General features: G+C 60.9%; 1 protein-coding gene across 2 annotated transcripts; it reads left to right on the top strand.

The window, feature by feature from the left end:
- Positions 1-482: 482 nt before the first annotated feature.
- Positions 483-11,712, top strand: TUFT1 (tuftelin 1). 2 transcript variants are annotated; one of them, XM_065043242.1, is made up of 13 exons: positions 483-633; positions 3,742-3,816; positions 4,030-4,134; positions 4,368-4,454; positions 5,623-5,703; positions 5,924-5,980; positions 7,180-7,293; positions 8,308-8,436; positions 8,944-9,038; positions 9,556-9,661; positions 10,041-10,124; positions 10,504-10,604; positions 10,848-11,712. In XM_065043242.1, exons 1-13 carry the CDS (start codon positions 574-576, stop codon positions 10,900-10,902), a joined length of 1,149 nt encoding a protein of 382 aa, XP_064899314.1. In that variant the 5' UTR covers positions 483-573; the 3' UTR covers positions 10,903-11,712. The 2 variants fall into 2 exon arrangements, with proteins under 2 accessions (XP_064899314.1, XP_064899316.1); XM_065043244.1 differs by lacking the exon at positions 5,623-5,703.
- Positions 11,713-12,724: the final 1,012 nt, after the last annotated feature.

Genomic DNA, 12,724 nt, shown 5'->3' with positions numbered 1-12,724 from the left:
AACTTTGGCACAGCTCTGGTGTTGTTTGGCACAGGTTTGGCAGAGTTTTCACACGAGTCTTGCAGAGGTTTTGCACAGCTTTTTGCACGGCTTTTGCATGGTTTTTGCACACTTTGGCACGGCTTTTGCATGGTTTTGCACAGGTTTTACATGGGGTTTTTTGCACGGTTTTGCATAGTTTGGCACGCTTTTTTGCATGGGTTTGGCACAGTGTTCTGCACGGGCTTGCACGGTTTGGCACGCGTATTGCACCGTTTTTGCACGGGTTTTGCAGTTTTTGCACGATTTCACACGGTTTTGCACCGATTTTACAGACCTTTCCCAACTTTTGCACGGTTTTGCACGGTTTTTGCACGGTTTTCCCAGCTTTTGCACGCTTTCCACCCCCCTCCGCACGGTCCCGCTGCCCGGCCCCGCCTTTGGGGCGCCAAGGGCGCTGTGGGCGTGGTCAAAGCGGGCGGGCGTGGCCACACAAGGGGTGTGATCACTGAGTGGGCGTGTCTGTGGGCGGGGCATGGGCGGGGCCGTATAAAAGCGGCGGCGGCGGCGGGTCCCGGCAGTCGCGGCGGGGCCATGAACGGGCGGAACGGTTGGTGCGCGGTGCTGGACGTGCGGCCCCACGGCGAGAGCCCGGTGAGACGCGACCCCCCGGTCCCCTGCGACCCCCCGCTTCCCCTCAGGCCGCCCCGACCCCTCCCCGGTCCCATCTTCCCCCTCCGGTGCCCGCGGGGGGTCCCGGGATTTGCGTCCGGGGAGCGGGACTGAGCCCCCCGGGCACCCCGCGTCGCCCCCCGATGTCGCTCCCTGTCCCGTCCCGCAGCCCAGGGGACTGTCGGGGGTTTGGGGGACCCCGCAGCCCCTCTTGCCCCCGGGGGCTCATCGCCAGGATCACAACCCGGTTGGGGCTCGGTGACCCCGCTGGAGTTTGGGGACAGCAGAGCGCACCCAGGGACACCCCAATGTCGGGGACCCATCGTGCTTACGGCACCTCCCAGGAATCCCATCCCGCGCCGTCGTTGAGCCGTCCCCAAAAACATCGCTTTTGGGGTGACGCCGCGGTGGCGGGAGCGGCGCGGCCGCTTTGGCGCTTCCCCCTTGGGTTTCATCAGGCCCTGGCGCTTCTCCCCAACATTATCGTTGGGTTTTCTTGTCGCCGTCAGCGGCCGGGCCACCGCCATGGGGACAAGCGCAGGGTGGGGCTGGCAGCGCCCCAAAGCCAACCCAGCGCCGCGACCCCGTTTCCCCACCGAGGGGGCGAAACCGGCGGCGATTCGGCTCTTCGCTCCGGTTGCGGCGGCCGGAGGGATCCCCCAAAGGCGGCGGCGAAGGCAGAACCACCGCGGCGGCGCTTGGTCGCCGGTGCTCGCCCGGCTCCCCAACCCGAGCTCAGCCGGGTGACTCAGCTCTGAGTCTCCTTAGGAGAGTCCTAATTCATCCCAGCCTTATAAGGAGCGATTGCAAAGCCAGGCTCGTTTGGCTAATGGGTTATTACGGTGATAAGCGCATCTGTAACGCTGGCGATTCCAAACACCGGAGCTGTTTGCTGCTGATCCTTCGCGATACCCTCCGGGTCAGGTCAGGCCTGTTCTTATTGAGCCGTCGGGACAGACGGACGGACCGAGCGCCTTCCCCGCGGTTGCAAAATGCCGGCGTCGGGTCCTGGGCCGGTGCCGCCTCCGCCCGGGATGCGGTTGGGGTTTCCCTTTCCCTCCCTCCTGGTTGGACCCAAAGGGTCCCTGAGCTGGTGGCACGGGGCCGGATGACCCTTGGGGTGCACGGTGGGGGTGTTAACGCAGCGTTTTCGGTACAAGGTGGGTTTTTCCACGCAAAAAAAGAGCACAATGCTCTCCATCCTCTCCCCAGCACCGGCCACGTCGCCAAACCCCTTTGCTTCCCCAGAAAATACCAGACGGCGCCCAAAACCTGCTGCCCCCCCCATTGCCGCGGCTGGAAACGGCAGAGCAGGTTCTAACCCCGGCCTCGGGCTCTTTATGAGCATTTCCCGTGCCCAAAAAGCTGGTTTTCTGCAGAGAACCCGGCGTGCTGGCGAGGAGGAGGATGGAGCCGGCGGAGCCTTCCCCGCCAGCATTTGCATGGCTGGTTTCCTGGTTGGAGCCGAGTTTGGCAGCGCCGGTGCCGGTCGGGGAGGCAGCGGCTGCTCTTTGTGTTGGCTGGAGAGGGGGAGTTTAACCAGGAGTAGGGTGGGTTTTGGGGGTCCCATGAGTCAGAAAGCTGCGTGGGGCTGGGAACACCAGGTCGGGGTGTGTGTAACAAAGGGACCGCGGTGCTGCCGGTGGTTTCTCCGGCATCTCCGCATCGCCGTGGTTCATGCCGGGAGTTCTTGCACCGTGGAGCCTTCCGGCTGCTTATTTTCTTACCGAAGTTTCCAGCTCCCACCATTCCCCGCAGCAGAAGCCGCAGGCACGCAGCCGGTTCAACGCCGCCGAGCCCGAGCGGAGTTTCTCCCGGCTAATTGCCTTAACGAGGGGCCGCGCTGTTGGGATCCGTGGGAGGGCTCCCCGGCCCGGTGCGAGCGGCGTACGCGCCGTATTTTGGAAACAAGCGGGCGGCGTGTCGAGACTTGGGCGGCGCGGGGTGAAGGCAGAAACACCTTGACGTCGCTTTTGGAGAGCGGGAGGCTGACGTGGCCGGGGTGTGACGAGGGGCGGGTGACGGCGCTGCCGCGGCCCCGGTGTGCGCGGACAATGAGCGGCGGCCGCCCGGGTGACACCGAGGTCTGCGTGGGGACGATGAGTGGCAACCACCTGGGTGACACTGAGGTCTGTGTGGGGATGATGAGCCCCGGGTGACACTGAGGTCTGTGTGGGGACAATGAGCGGCGGCCGCCCGGGTGGCACTGAGGTCTGTGCGGGGACAATGAGCGGCAATCACCTGGGTGACACTGAGGTCTGTATGGGGACGATGAGCAGCAACCACCTGGGTGACACTGAGGTCTGTGTGGGGACCATGAGCGGTGGCTGCCCAGGTGACACCAAGGTCTGTGTGGGGACGATGAGTGGCAGGAGACACCAAGGTCTGCATGGGGACCATGAGTGGCAACTGCCCGGGTGACACCGAGGTCTGCGTGGGGACCATGAGTGGCGGGTGACACCGAGGTCCGTGTGGGGACAATGGGCAGCGGGTGACACCGAGGTCCGTGTGGGGACCATGAGCAGCGGCCGCCCTGGTGACACCGAGGTCTGCGTGGGGACGATGAGTGGTGGCCGCCCAGGTGACACCGAGGTCTGTGTGGGGACCATGAGCGGCGGCCACCTGGGTGACACCGAGGTCCATGTGGGGACCATGAGTGGCGGGTGACACCGAGGTCTGTGTAGGGATGACAAGCGGCAGGTGACACCGAGGTCTGTGTGGGGACGATGAGCGGCGGGTGACACCGAGGTCTGTGTGGGGACAATGGGCGGCGGGTGACACCGAGGTCTGCGTGGGGACCATGAGCGGCGGCCACCCGAGTGACACCGAGGTCCGTGTGGGGACCATGAGTGGCGGGTGACACCGAGGTCTGCGTGGGGACCATGAGCGGCAACCGCCCGGGTGACACCGAAGTCTGCGTGGGGCGCACGGTGCCGCAGTCAGGGAGTTTTGGGGTGTTTTGCGCATCTTTAGGCATCTTGGTTAACGCCGCGCAGGCTGTGGCTCCAACTTTATGACGTTGCTGACCCAGCTGGGGCTAAAAAAAGAGCTTTTAGGAGTTATAAACCTCAAATTTGTGTCTTATTTTAGGAGAGCGTGAAGGTGCTGCGGCTGACGCTGCCCAATGACCTCCCGGGCGAGCGGCGCGAGCAGGCGAAGCAGAAGGTGGGTGTCCCCGCGGCGCCGTTCGGGGTGGAAAACGCACATTCTGGGGTGATTTAGGAAGGGGGGAACGAGTAAAGGATCAGTCGCTTTATGCTTTACGAATGGAAAACTCACCCGCGGGTCTGTTAAACGCTTGGGTGCGGGTTCCCCGGTGAAAGCGCGCGGTGCTGGTTTGGCCGGTCTCACCTCTCGGCGGGTTCGGTGTCTCCGCAGCCGGTGGGCAAAGCCTTCGCCATGGTGGCCAACAGATCCAGCAACGGGCACTCCCTGGCCTCCGAGTGCATCAAATCCAACGACGGCGACGAGGAGATCATCAAGGTACCGTCCGCGGCTTCGGTGGTTGGTGATTAGGGCTGGCAAAATGGGTTTGGTTGACGTTTGGGTGGGCACCGTTGTGGCGGGATCCACCGGTATCGGGGGGACGCGGCGCAACCCGGGGTTGGGGGACGCGCAGGAGGAGCTTCTGGAAACACTGGGGAAGGTCCGTGGTGATGGAGAAACCCACGGTGTGTCCGTGGGTCTGACCCACGGCCCCGCGGCCCCCCGGGCAGGTTTACCTCAAGGCGCGGGCCGAGGGCGGCGCGAACCACGAGGAGCACGTCAACCAGCTGAAGAGCGAAGTTCGTTACATCCAAGAGGTAATTAACGGCGGCGGAGCGGTGGGGGGGGGTCTGCGCGGCACACGGCGCTCGGGGCGAGGGTCCGGCCGCTGCGCTTCCCCCGGGGCCGGTTTCGATGCCCCGATGCAAACCGAACCCTCTGGTTTGTTGACTTGCCCGCCTAATGGAGCGCCATAAATTAATTCCGCCTGACTAATTGCTCTGCTATATGGACTGAATTTGAAGGGAATTGCGCGCTGCCTTTCCCCCACGGCTGTGCTGGGCGCGGCGAGGAGCCTCTCTCGTTAAAAGGCAGTTGCTTTGGAATGTCTCATCTCCCAGAGCAAACTGGATGAGGAGGATTAACCCTTTGCTGGGGTTTCTGCGGAGCTGCTGGGAAGCGGTGGCGTGCATGGGCTTGGCCTGAGAAAGCGGAGGCAAACATAAGGAAATTGTTATTCGGGTTTGCTCGCATGGGGATTTCAGCACAGCGAGGCGTAGAGCGGCCTCCAGGGCTTTCCTATCATCCTGCTGTCCCAAAACGCAGGTTTTTCCACCCAAAAGCAAGCAGCCCATTGGTGCTGCAGCCCCGGGGGTGTCGCTACCCCGACCCATGCGACCTGCAGCGTTTTATTCTCCGCGTGATCCTTCCCGCTCCTGCGGCTTCGGCTCTTCCCATTGAGCTTCCCCGCAGCGCCTCGGATGCAAACGGGTTTCCAAAGGGCCCGTTTAGCAAAAGCCGGGCTCAACTTAAGCCCGGCCTAGCCGCACAGGGGCCCGCTGGGAACGGCGGGACCAGAGAACAGGGCAAACCAGTAAGTCGTGGCGGCGGCACCGGTGCGCCGTGCTTGGGGACGTCTCAATCAATGGGATCATGGATCGCTGTGCCTGCGTTATAGGCTTGATCGCTGGCTTAAGAGCCGCGCATTGTGTCCTTTGTCCCTTGTCCCTTCGCTATGACCGTCTCAAACCCATGGGCAGGAATGAAGCTCTGAAACAGGTCGCGGCAGCGTCCGTAACAGCCGGTAAACGTTCCCCGGGCTCTGACTAATCCGAGCGAGTCCGGACGGCGCGAAAAATCATCAGCAGCGCTTTTTGTGCTATTGAATCAGATTATTTTAGCGTTGAATTCCGGCGGGCTGGCCGAGCGGCCCCGTTCGCGCGCCGGCCCCGCGCAGCCCCAGCTAAACTGCCTTGCCTTTGCCAGGCTAGAAGTTCTTTGAAGAAGCTGCGGGAAGACTTAAGTAGTAAACTTGAGAGCAGACAAGGAGATAAGCAGCACGCACAGGTAACGGGAGCGCTCCCGGGGGCCGTTGGCTCGTTCGAAACGCGGCCGGAAAGCGGTAGAAGGGGCCTTAACCGCGCGGGTGCCGTTGGGATCGGGAGCCTCGCACGAGCCGGCCGCACGTGCTTTTGCATGTTGCTCGGCGGGGAAAAACCCCGTCGGTGGCGAGCGGTTGTGGCGCCCCGGCTGCGTCCATCTGTCTGTCTGTCCTCTGCGTCCGTAGGTCGTGATGGAGGAGCAGAATGGGAGCTGGTCGTGCCCCGACTCCTGGGAGGAGGAGGTATGGAGCTAAGCGGAGAGTGGAAAGGAATAGCTTGGGAATAGCTTGGGAATAGCTTAGGAATAGCTTGGGAATAGCTTGGAAATAGCTTGGGAATAGCTTGGGAATAGCTTGGAAATAGTTTAGGAATAGCTTGGGAATAGCTTGGAAATAGCTTGGGAATAGTTTAGGAATAGCTTGGGAATAGCTTGGGAATAGTTTGGAAATAGCTTGGGAATAGCTTAGGAATAGCTTGGGAATAGCTTGGAAATAGCTTGGGAATAGCTTAGGAATAGTTTGGAAATAGCTTGGGAATAGTTTAGGAATAGCTTGGAAATAGTTTAGGAATAGCTTGGAAATAGCTTGGGAATAGCTTAGGAATAGCTTGGAAATAGTTTAGGAATAGCTTGGGAATAGCTTGGAAATAGCTTGGGAATAGTTTAGGAATAGCTTGGGAATAGCTTGGGGATAGTTTGGAAATAGCTTGGGAATAGCTTAGGAATAGCTTGGGAATAGCTTGGAAATAGCTTGGAAATAGTTTAGGAATAGCTTGGAAATAGCTTAGGAATAGCTTGGAAATAGCTTGGAAATTGCTTGGAAATAGTTTAGGAATAGCTTGGAAAAGCTTAGGAATAGCTTGGAAATAGCTTGGAAATTGCTTGGAAATAGTTTAGGAATAGCTTGGAAATAGCTTGGGAACAGCTTGGAAATAGCTTAGGAATAGTTTAGGAATAGCTTGGAAATAGCTTAGGAATAGCTAGGAAATAGCTAGGAAATAGCTAGGAAAGAAATAGTTGAGTCCGGGATCTCCCTCCCAGGAGGGAATTTGAGATGCATTCAGTGTGGCAGCAAACCAGGGTCTTTTCATCAGGCTCGGATCAGAATTCCAGCCCCAAAAGTGGGGTTTTAAACCCAGGAATCCTCGACTGTTTCCCTGCGCCGGGCGGGGGTTTCGGGCTGGGTGGCCACGGCCCCGCTTGCCACCGTGGGGTTTCAGGTTGCCCAAGCGCGCTCGGGGTGGCATCCGCCTTGGCGGGCCACCAAAGGCAACCGTGTGCCTCCCCGGCGGGGTTGGCAGCTGCCACCGGCGTGGGCGGTGAGAACGGCTGTCTTTGTCACGCCGGGGAGCGCCGTTTGGCACGCCGGGTCACCAGCCCGCGCCACGGGGGGCTCTTTGGTTCGTGCCGCCCGCTCAGCCCGGTTCGGTCCCATCTCCGCAGGAGGACGAGTGCTCCGGGGAGGACGTGGAGAAGATGCGGCACACGGCAAAGAGGCTGTTGGCCAAACTGCAGGAGGCCGAGCGGCGCCATCGCTTGGAACAACAAGCCTTCGAGGTGCGTCCTCGGCCGGGAAAGCAGGATGGGGCATTCACATCATTGGGTTTTCCCTTTTGGAGAAGTGGGACCCAGCCGGACCCCCAAAACTCCTCCACATTACCCAGAGGGGTCTGCAGACACAAACCTTTCCCAGTTCAAAAATGACACCCCATAAAAGCACCAGCGGCGCTGCGAGGGGTCCCCCCAATCTCTACCAGGCTGGTGCGCAAGAGGGAGGTTTTGTGGGTTGTGGGGTGTCCCCATGGGAGCCAGTTCCCTGGGCTTTAGGGTGCGCAGGAGCTTGGCCGCTCCACCTATGGGGTGCATTGGGGGGCGAGTGACCAGCCGGAGCCACCACGCGGGTCCCCTCGCCCGCTGTGTGACGCTGGCAGAGCCACCGCCTTCAATCCTGCAGCCGCAGTGATTAATTGTCCCCGTGGGTGCGTGTCCTGGTGACGGCTCCCAGCCCGGATGGGCTGGGCCAGACCGCGTCACCCGGTGTTGGTGGCAGTGGTGACATCCCTGGTGACATCCTGCCCCACAGACCAAACTGGTCCCGGCCAGCCCGGGGGGTTCCGGGGATGGCGTCCCCGGGGGAAGTGGCTTTGAGCCGGAACCGCTTCCTCCGGCGTGGGGACGTTCACCTGCTGGCATGTACCCCCAGGACATCTGTCCTTGTGTCTGGTTTGGTGGCATTTTGGGGTCCGAAATCCCCCAGCTGCGGGACGCCGTGGGGGGCACATTTGGTGGTTGTTGATCCAGATGTTCTCAATGTGGTTATCCTGCGGACCCACGGGGACACCCGTGTCCCCTCTCAGCTCCACGGCTTCGGGGCTGAGAACAAACACATCTCGCATTCGAGGAGCCGTCGCGGCCGCGGCGTTTCGGCACCGGCTCCTTTGAAGCGGGAGCTCTCCGCCGCGGCTCCTCTCCCTTCGGAGCGCCCGCGGTTTTGGGGAGCGAGGGTCGGGGTGAAGCCGCCGCAGAACGTCCCCGGGTGGAAGGGACCCACGGGGTTGGTGTCATTGGCAGCGGACGGTGTCGCGGTACCAGGAGGACGCGGAGCGCGCGGGCTCGGCGCTGCGGCGAGCGGAGCAGAGCGCGGCCGAGAAGGAGCTGCAGGTGGAGGAGCTGCAGAGGCTGCTGGCGGGGATGGAGAAGGTACCGGCGCTCCGGGGCGATCGAGAAAGCAGGGCAGGGCTCACGGAGGGTTTGACTTCCAACCGGGTTTAACCGGGAACGGCTGCAAAGCCGCTGTTTAGACTCAGGTCTAGAACATCTGGTGGGTCTGTGCGAAGTGTCCGGGGAGGAGCGTGCGGTCCAGCCGCCCCGTTCCGCTCACGGGGGCAGCAACACAACGTCCACCCCGTTTCTATTATTGCTTTATAAAGTCATAAATCAGCGCGGTGCGAGCGTGGAGCTGCCCAGCCGCTGTGTCCTGGGGGCGACGCAGCGGGACGGGTCTGTCCGTCAGCTCCGCGGCTCCTCTGTCTGTCTGTCCCTTGTGCCTAAAGGCACCGCTGGACTAGAGGATTGGAAAGGACCTCAAAAGATCCAATCCCTAACACTGCTGCAAACGGAGCGGGGATGCCGGGGCCGAGCGGCATCTGTTGCGACTTGTCCCCCGCCACCTCCCCGCGTGTAACTCGGCCTCTCGCTCCCCCGCAGGAGCACAGGAGTTTGCTGCTGAAGATGAAAGAGGGCGAAGCGGAGCTGGCGCGGCTGCGGAGCGTGGAAGGCGACAAGCTCGCCCAACAAGACCGGTGAGGCTCGGCCTCCGGCTCGCCTGCCAACGCCGGAGCAAGCCCACGCCGCCGGCTCGGGCCGGCAGCTGGCTGGGGCATGACTGCACATTCCTGCGCCGGGCGTGCTCGCGCTCCCGCTTGCAAAACAGCGCCCGGCTCCCAGGAGCTGACTCACCCCCAAACACCTCCCGCGGCTTTCGAGATGCGGGGAGCTCGGGGCAGCTCCCGCGGAGCCCATTCTCCACCCCCCCTTCCCTTCCCGCCCGGAATGTCGCATTCCATCCGCCCAGCCGGTATCCCGGTGCTCCGGGGGGTAATTGGCAACGGGTCGTTTCTGGAAGGCCTGGTTTGCGGGCTGACTCTTCCTGCTGTTCCTGTGGTTGCTCGTCTTTGTGGCTCCTGCTTGAAGAGCTTTTGTCTCTGCTTCTCCTTAACCTCGTCTCGCCAAAACATCCCGAGCGTGCGCGGCGGCCGCTAAAGCTGCTCGGGGTGGGCGCTCCGGCTCCGACGGCCTCTGTCCCCTCTATGTCCCCAGGTCGGCGCAGCTGGAGAAGGAGGTGGCGACGCTGCGGGAGAAGATCCACCACCTGGACGACATGCTGAAGAGCCAGCAGCGCAAAGTGCGCCAGATGATCGAGCAGGTGCGGGAGCCGAAAAGCAGAGAGGGAAACGAGGAGGAAAACGTGGAAGCTCGGCCGGAAAGAGCCGCTGGGTTGTGGGGACACAAGTTCCCATTGACCCCGGGGTGATGCGGCACAAGCTGCTGGGTGAAAGGAGAGGAGAATAGAAAAAGGAGTGAAACAGGAGCTGTGTTAAAGGGTTAAATCTCCAACTCCATGAGCTTCTTCACCTCGGGCTTAACTCACAGACTTAATTTGAGGCTTTTTTTGGGCTGGTTTAGCTGCAGTGAATGTGGTGGGTGTTGCCGGGCGGAATGAGCCGCCCTCCTCCCCCGACGCTTCGCCGGCCCCGCCGTGCACCAGCGGGGTTTACAACCGCCGCCAACTCCTTCTCTTGCAGCTCCAGAACTCCAAAACGGTGATTCAGGCCAAAGACGCCGTGATCCAGGAGCTCAAGGAGAGAGTCGCGTACCTGGAGGCCGAGGTGCGTCTCAGCGGGGCCGTTTTGGGGGGCGCGGGGGTTTCTAGAAGGTTTGCTGAACTCCAACCGAGTCCAAAATCACCGCGGCAAAACCCTTTTTGCCCGCAGAGCCGCATTCCAACCTCTCGGGTCGTAGCAAGTATCAAACCATCCTCCTTTTTTAGAGGAAAACGGAGCTTGTGTTGGCGCTTCTGGTGTTTTCTTCCCTCCTGGGTGGCTTGTTTTGGTGATTTCTGCGTGGGGATGGTGTGTGAGCCCGTGGGGCGGACGGAGCGAGCGAGCGGCGTCGCGTGCTTGGTGTTTCCTCAAGGAAAAGCTGCCCCACGGCGACCCTGGAGCCGCAGCCCCCCGTGTGGCGCTAACCGCGCTGTGTCCTTTGCAGAATCTGGAGATGCACGACCGCATCGAGCACCTGATCGAGAAGCAAGTGAGCCGGGGCGGGCACAGCGCCCGGGCGCGCTCCAAGTCGGAGTACGTGAGCAGGTAGGTGGGAGCACACGCGCCCTCCGCTCCGGCGCCGGCTGCAGCGCCGCGTCCCGTCCGGAGGCGACGCCGCGCTCGGGGACGCCGTTCTGCGTGGTTTTCCTCTTCGTAGAGAGGCGTCCCTCCTGTGGGTGGGTTTGGGGGGACGCAGAACCACCGGCGGCTACGCCGGACGCTCTCCCGCGGTTTTTCAGACCTCACCCCGTTCATCCGGCTGAACCAAACGGCTTCTCTCTCTTGCAGCAAAAGGCTGACGGGCCCCAAGCCGCTGCCTCTCATTCGAGTGGTGGAAACATGAGTTCCAAGGGCTGGGCCGAGCTGAAGACTCTCCCCTTGTTACCGTTGACCAGATTTCCCCGCTTGGCTGCCGTCCTCCGGCCCCGGCGCTCCCGGCGGCTCCGGCGGGGAGAACCGCGGCAGCCGAGCACACAGGGAGCCGGGGCGGCCCTGGCAGAGGAAGGAGGTTTGCGAAGCGTCCGCGGCGCCGGGTGGCGTTTCGGAGCTGGGACCGGCTCACGGTGCCCGGTCAGTCCTGGCTTTGCTTTGCCGGGGTTGCTCTGCGGGAGCAGTTTTGCTTCTGAAGGGGCTCCATCCAAACAGCGACCCCCGTTCAGCTTGCAGCTTGCCGACATGGACTTGGGGTTTAACAAAAACGGAAAGAAAATAATCACTCGCACAAAGAAGAAAGAAATCCTCCTGAAACCGGACTCCTTCCCACAGCAAAGCCCAACGCGTGACAAGTTGGGAGCCTCCACCTCCGATCTCCAGCACACATCAGGCTGCTCCGGACTCGGCAAAGGCTCACGCGGCCGCAACCCGGCGTCTCGCCCCTTTGCTTTTCCTCAGAGCGTAGAGAAATTGTACCCGCTGTGCGTCGTAGCGTTTAAAGCCAGAGGCTGTTTGGTTTGTTCCCCGTATTTATTTCAATGGATGATCGGTGTGTTCCGATGATGTGGTGACAGGCGCGGTGGCTGCCTGGCCCGCGCGTGAACTGGGAAGCACCAACCGGCTGGCCCGTTGTGACCTGTACGGCGAGAGGAAAGTCGTTGGCGTTTGTACTGACTGTGTTAATTATAGGAAACAAAATACACGTGCCTTAACCCCTCTGCCTGTTGCTTCGTACGTTTGTTTCTTGGTAAAGCGGCTGATTTTGACACAACAACACGGGACAGCTCTTTGTTTTATAATGATTTCCCCTTTTGAGCTCTGCCAGTTCCTTAGGTGCTGATTTTTTACTGATGTTCTGTGCCAAGGTGGAGTCTTTGAAGGTCATTTTTTTCCTTCACAACAACAAACAGCCCTTTCAGTCCCTCGTTTCCATGTCCTCGTCTTGCTCTTTTCAGCCTCTTGCAGCCACGCGGGTTGGAATGTCTGCACAGAAGGAGACTCCACAACCCCCTGGGCAGCCTGGGCCAGGCTCTGCCACCCTCACCCCAACAAGTTGCTTCTCATCTTCCAGCGGAACCTCCTGTGTTGCAGTTTGCACCCATTGCCCCGTGTCCTGTCCCTGGTTGTCACCAGAAGAGCCTGGCTCCATCCTCCTGACACTGCCCCTTTCCATCTTGATCCCCAGCAATGAGTCCCCCCTCAGGCTCCTCTTGTCCAGCTCCAGAGCCCCAGCTCCCTCAGCCTTTCCTCACACGGGAGATGCTCCACTCCCTCCAGCATCTTGGTGGCTGCGCTGGACTCTCTCCAGCAGTTCCCTGTCCTGCTGGAGCTGAGGGGCCACAGCTGGACACAAGATTCCAGGTGTGGTCTCCCCGGGGCAGAGCAGAGGGGCAGGAGAACCTCTCTGGACCCAGCTGTTCTCCCATCCAAGCACTGACCAGGCCTGACCCTGCTTAGCTTCCCAGGTCAGGTGTTCTCAGGGTGCTATGGCTGTGTATCTGTACGGTCTCCCATCCAAGTACTGACCGAGCCCGACCCTGCTTAGCTTCCCAGATCAGGCGAGATGGGGCGTTCTCAGGGTGCTATAGCTGTATATATCATATGTATGTGTGTGTATATATATATATATATATATATTTCTCTTTTTTCAAGGGCAGAGTAGAGGAGCAGGAGAACCTCTCTGACCACCCTCCTTCTAATCCCCCCCAGGTGCCATTGGCCTCCCTGGCCAC

This window comes from Columba livia, chromosome 28, assembly GCF_036013475.1.
Source record: "Columba livia isolate bColLiv1 breed racing homer chromosome 28, bColLiv1.pat.W.v2, whole genome shotgun sequence".
Taxonomy (NCBI): domain Eukaryota; kingdom Metazoa; phylum Chordata; class Aves; order Columbiformes; family Columbidae; genus Columba; species Columba livia.
Note: the sequence above shows the minus strand (reverse complement) of the source record. Positions and strands in the feature narration are given on the sequence as shown.

Coding starts and splice junctions, on each gene's coding strand:
- TUFT1 (XM_065043242.1), top strand. CDS start 574: ATGAACGGGCGGAACGGTTGGTGCGCGGTGCTGGACGTGCGGCCCCAC. Junction 5,981..7,179: donor CCGACTCCTGGGAGGAGGAG/GTATGGAGCTAA, acceptor CCATCTCCGCAG/GAGGACGAGTGCTCCGGGGA. Junction 9,662..10,040: donor TGCGCCAGATGATCGAGCAG/GTGCGGGAGCCG, acceptor CTTCTCTTGCAG/CTCCAGAACTCCAAAACGGT.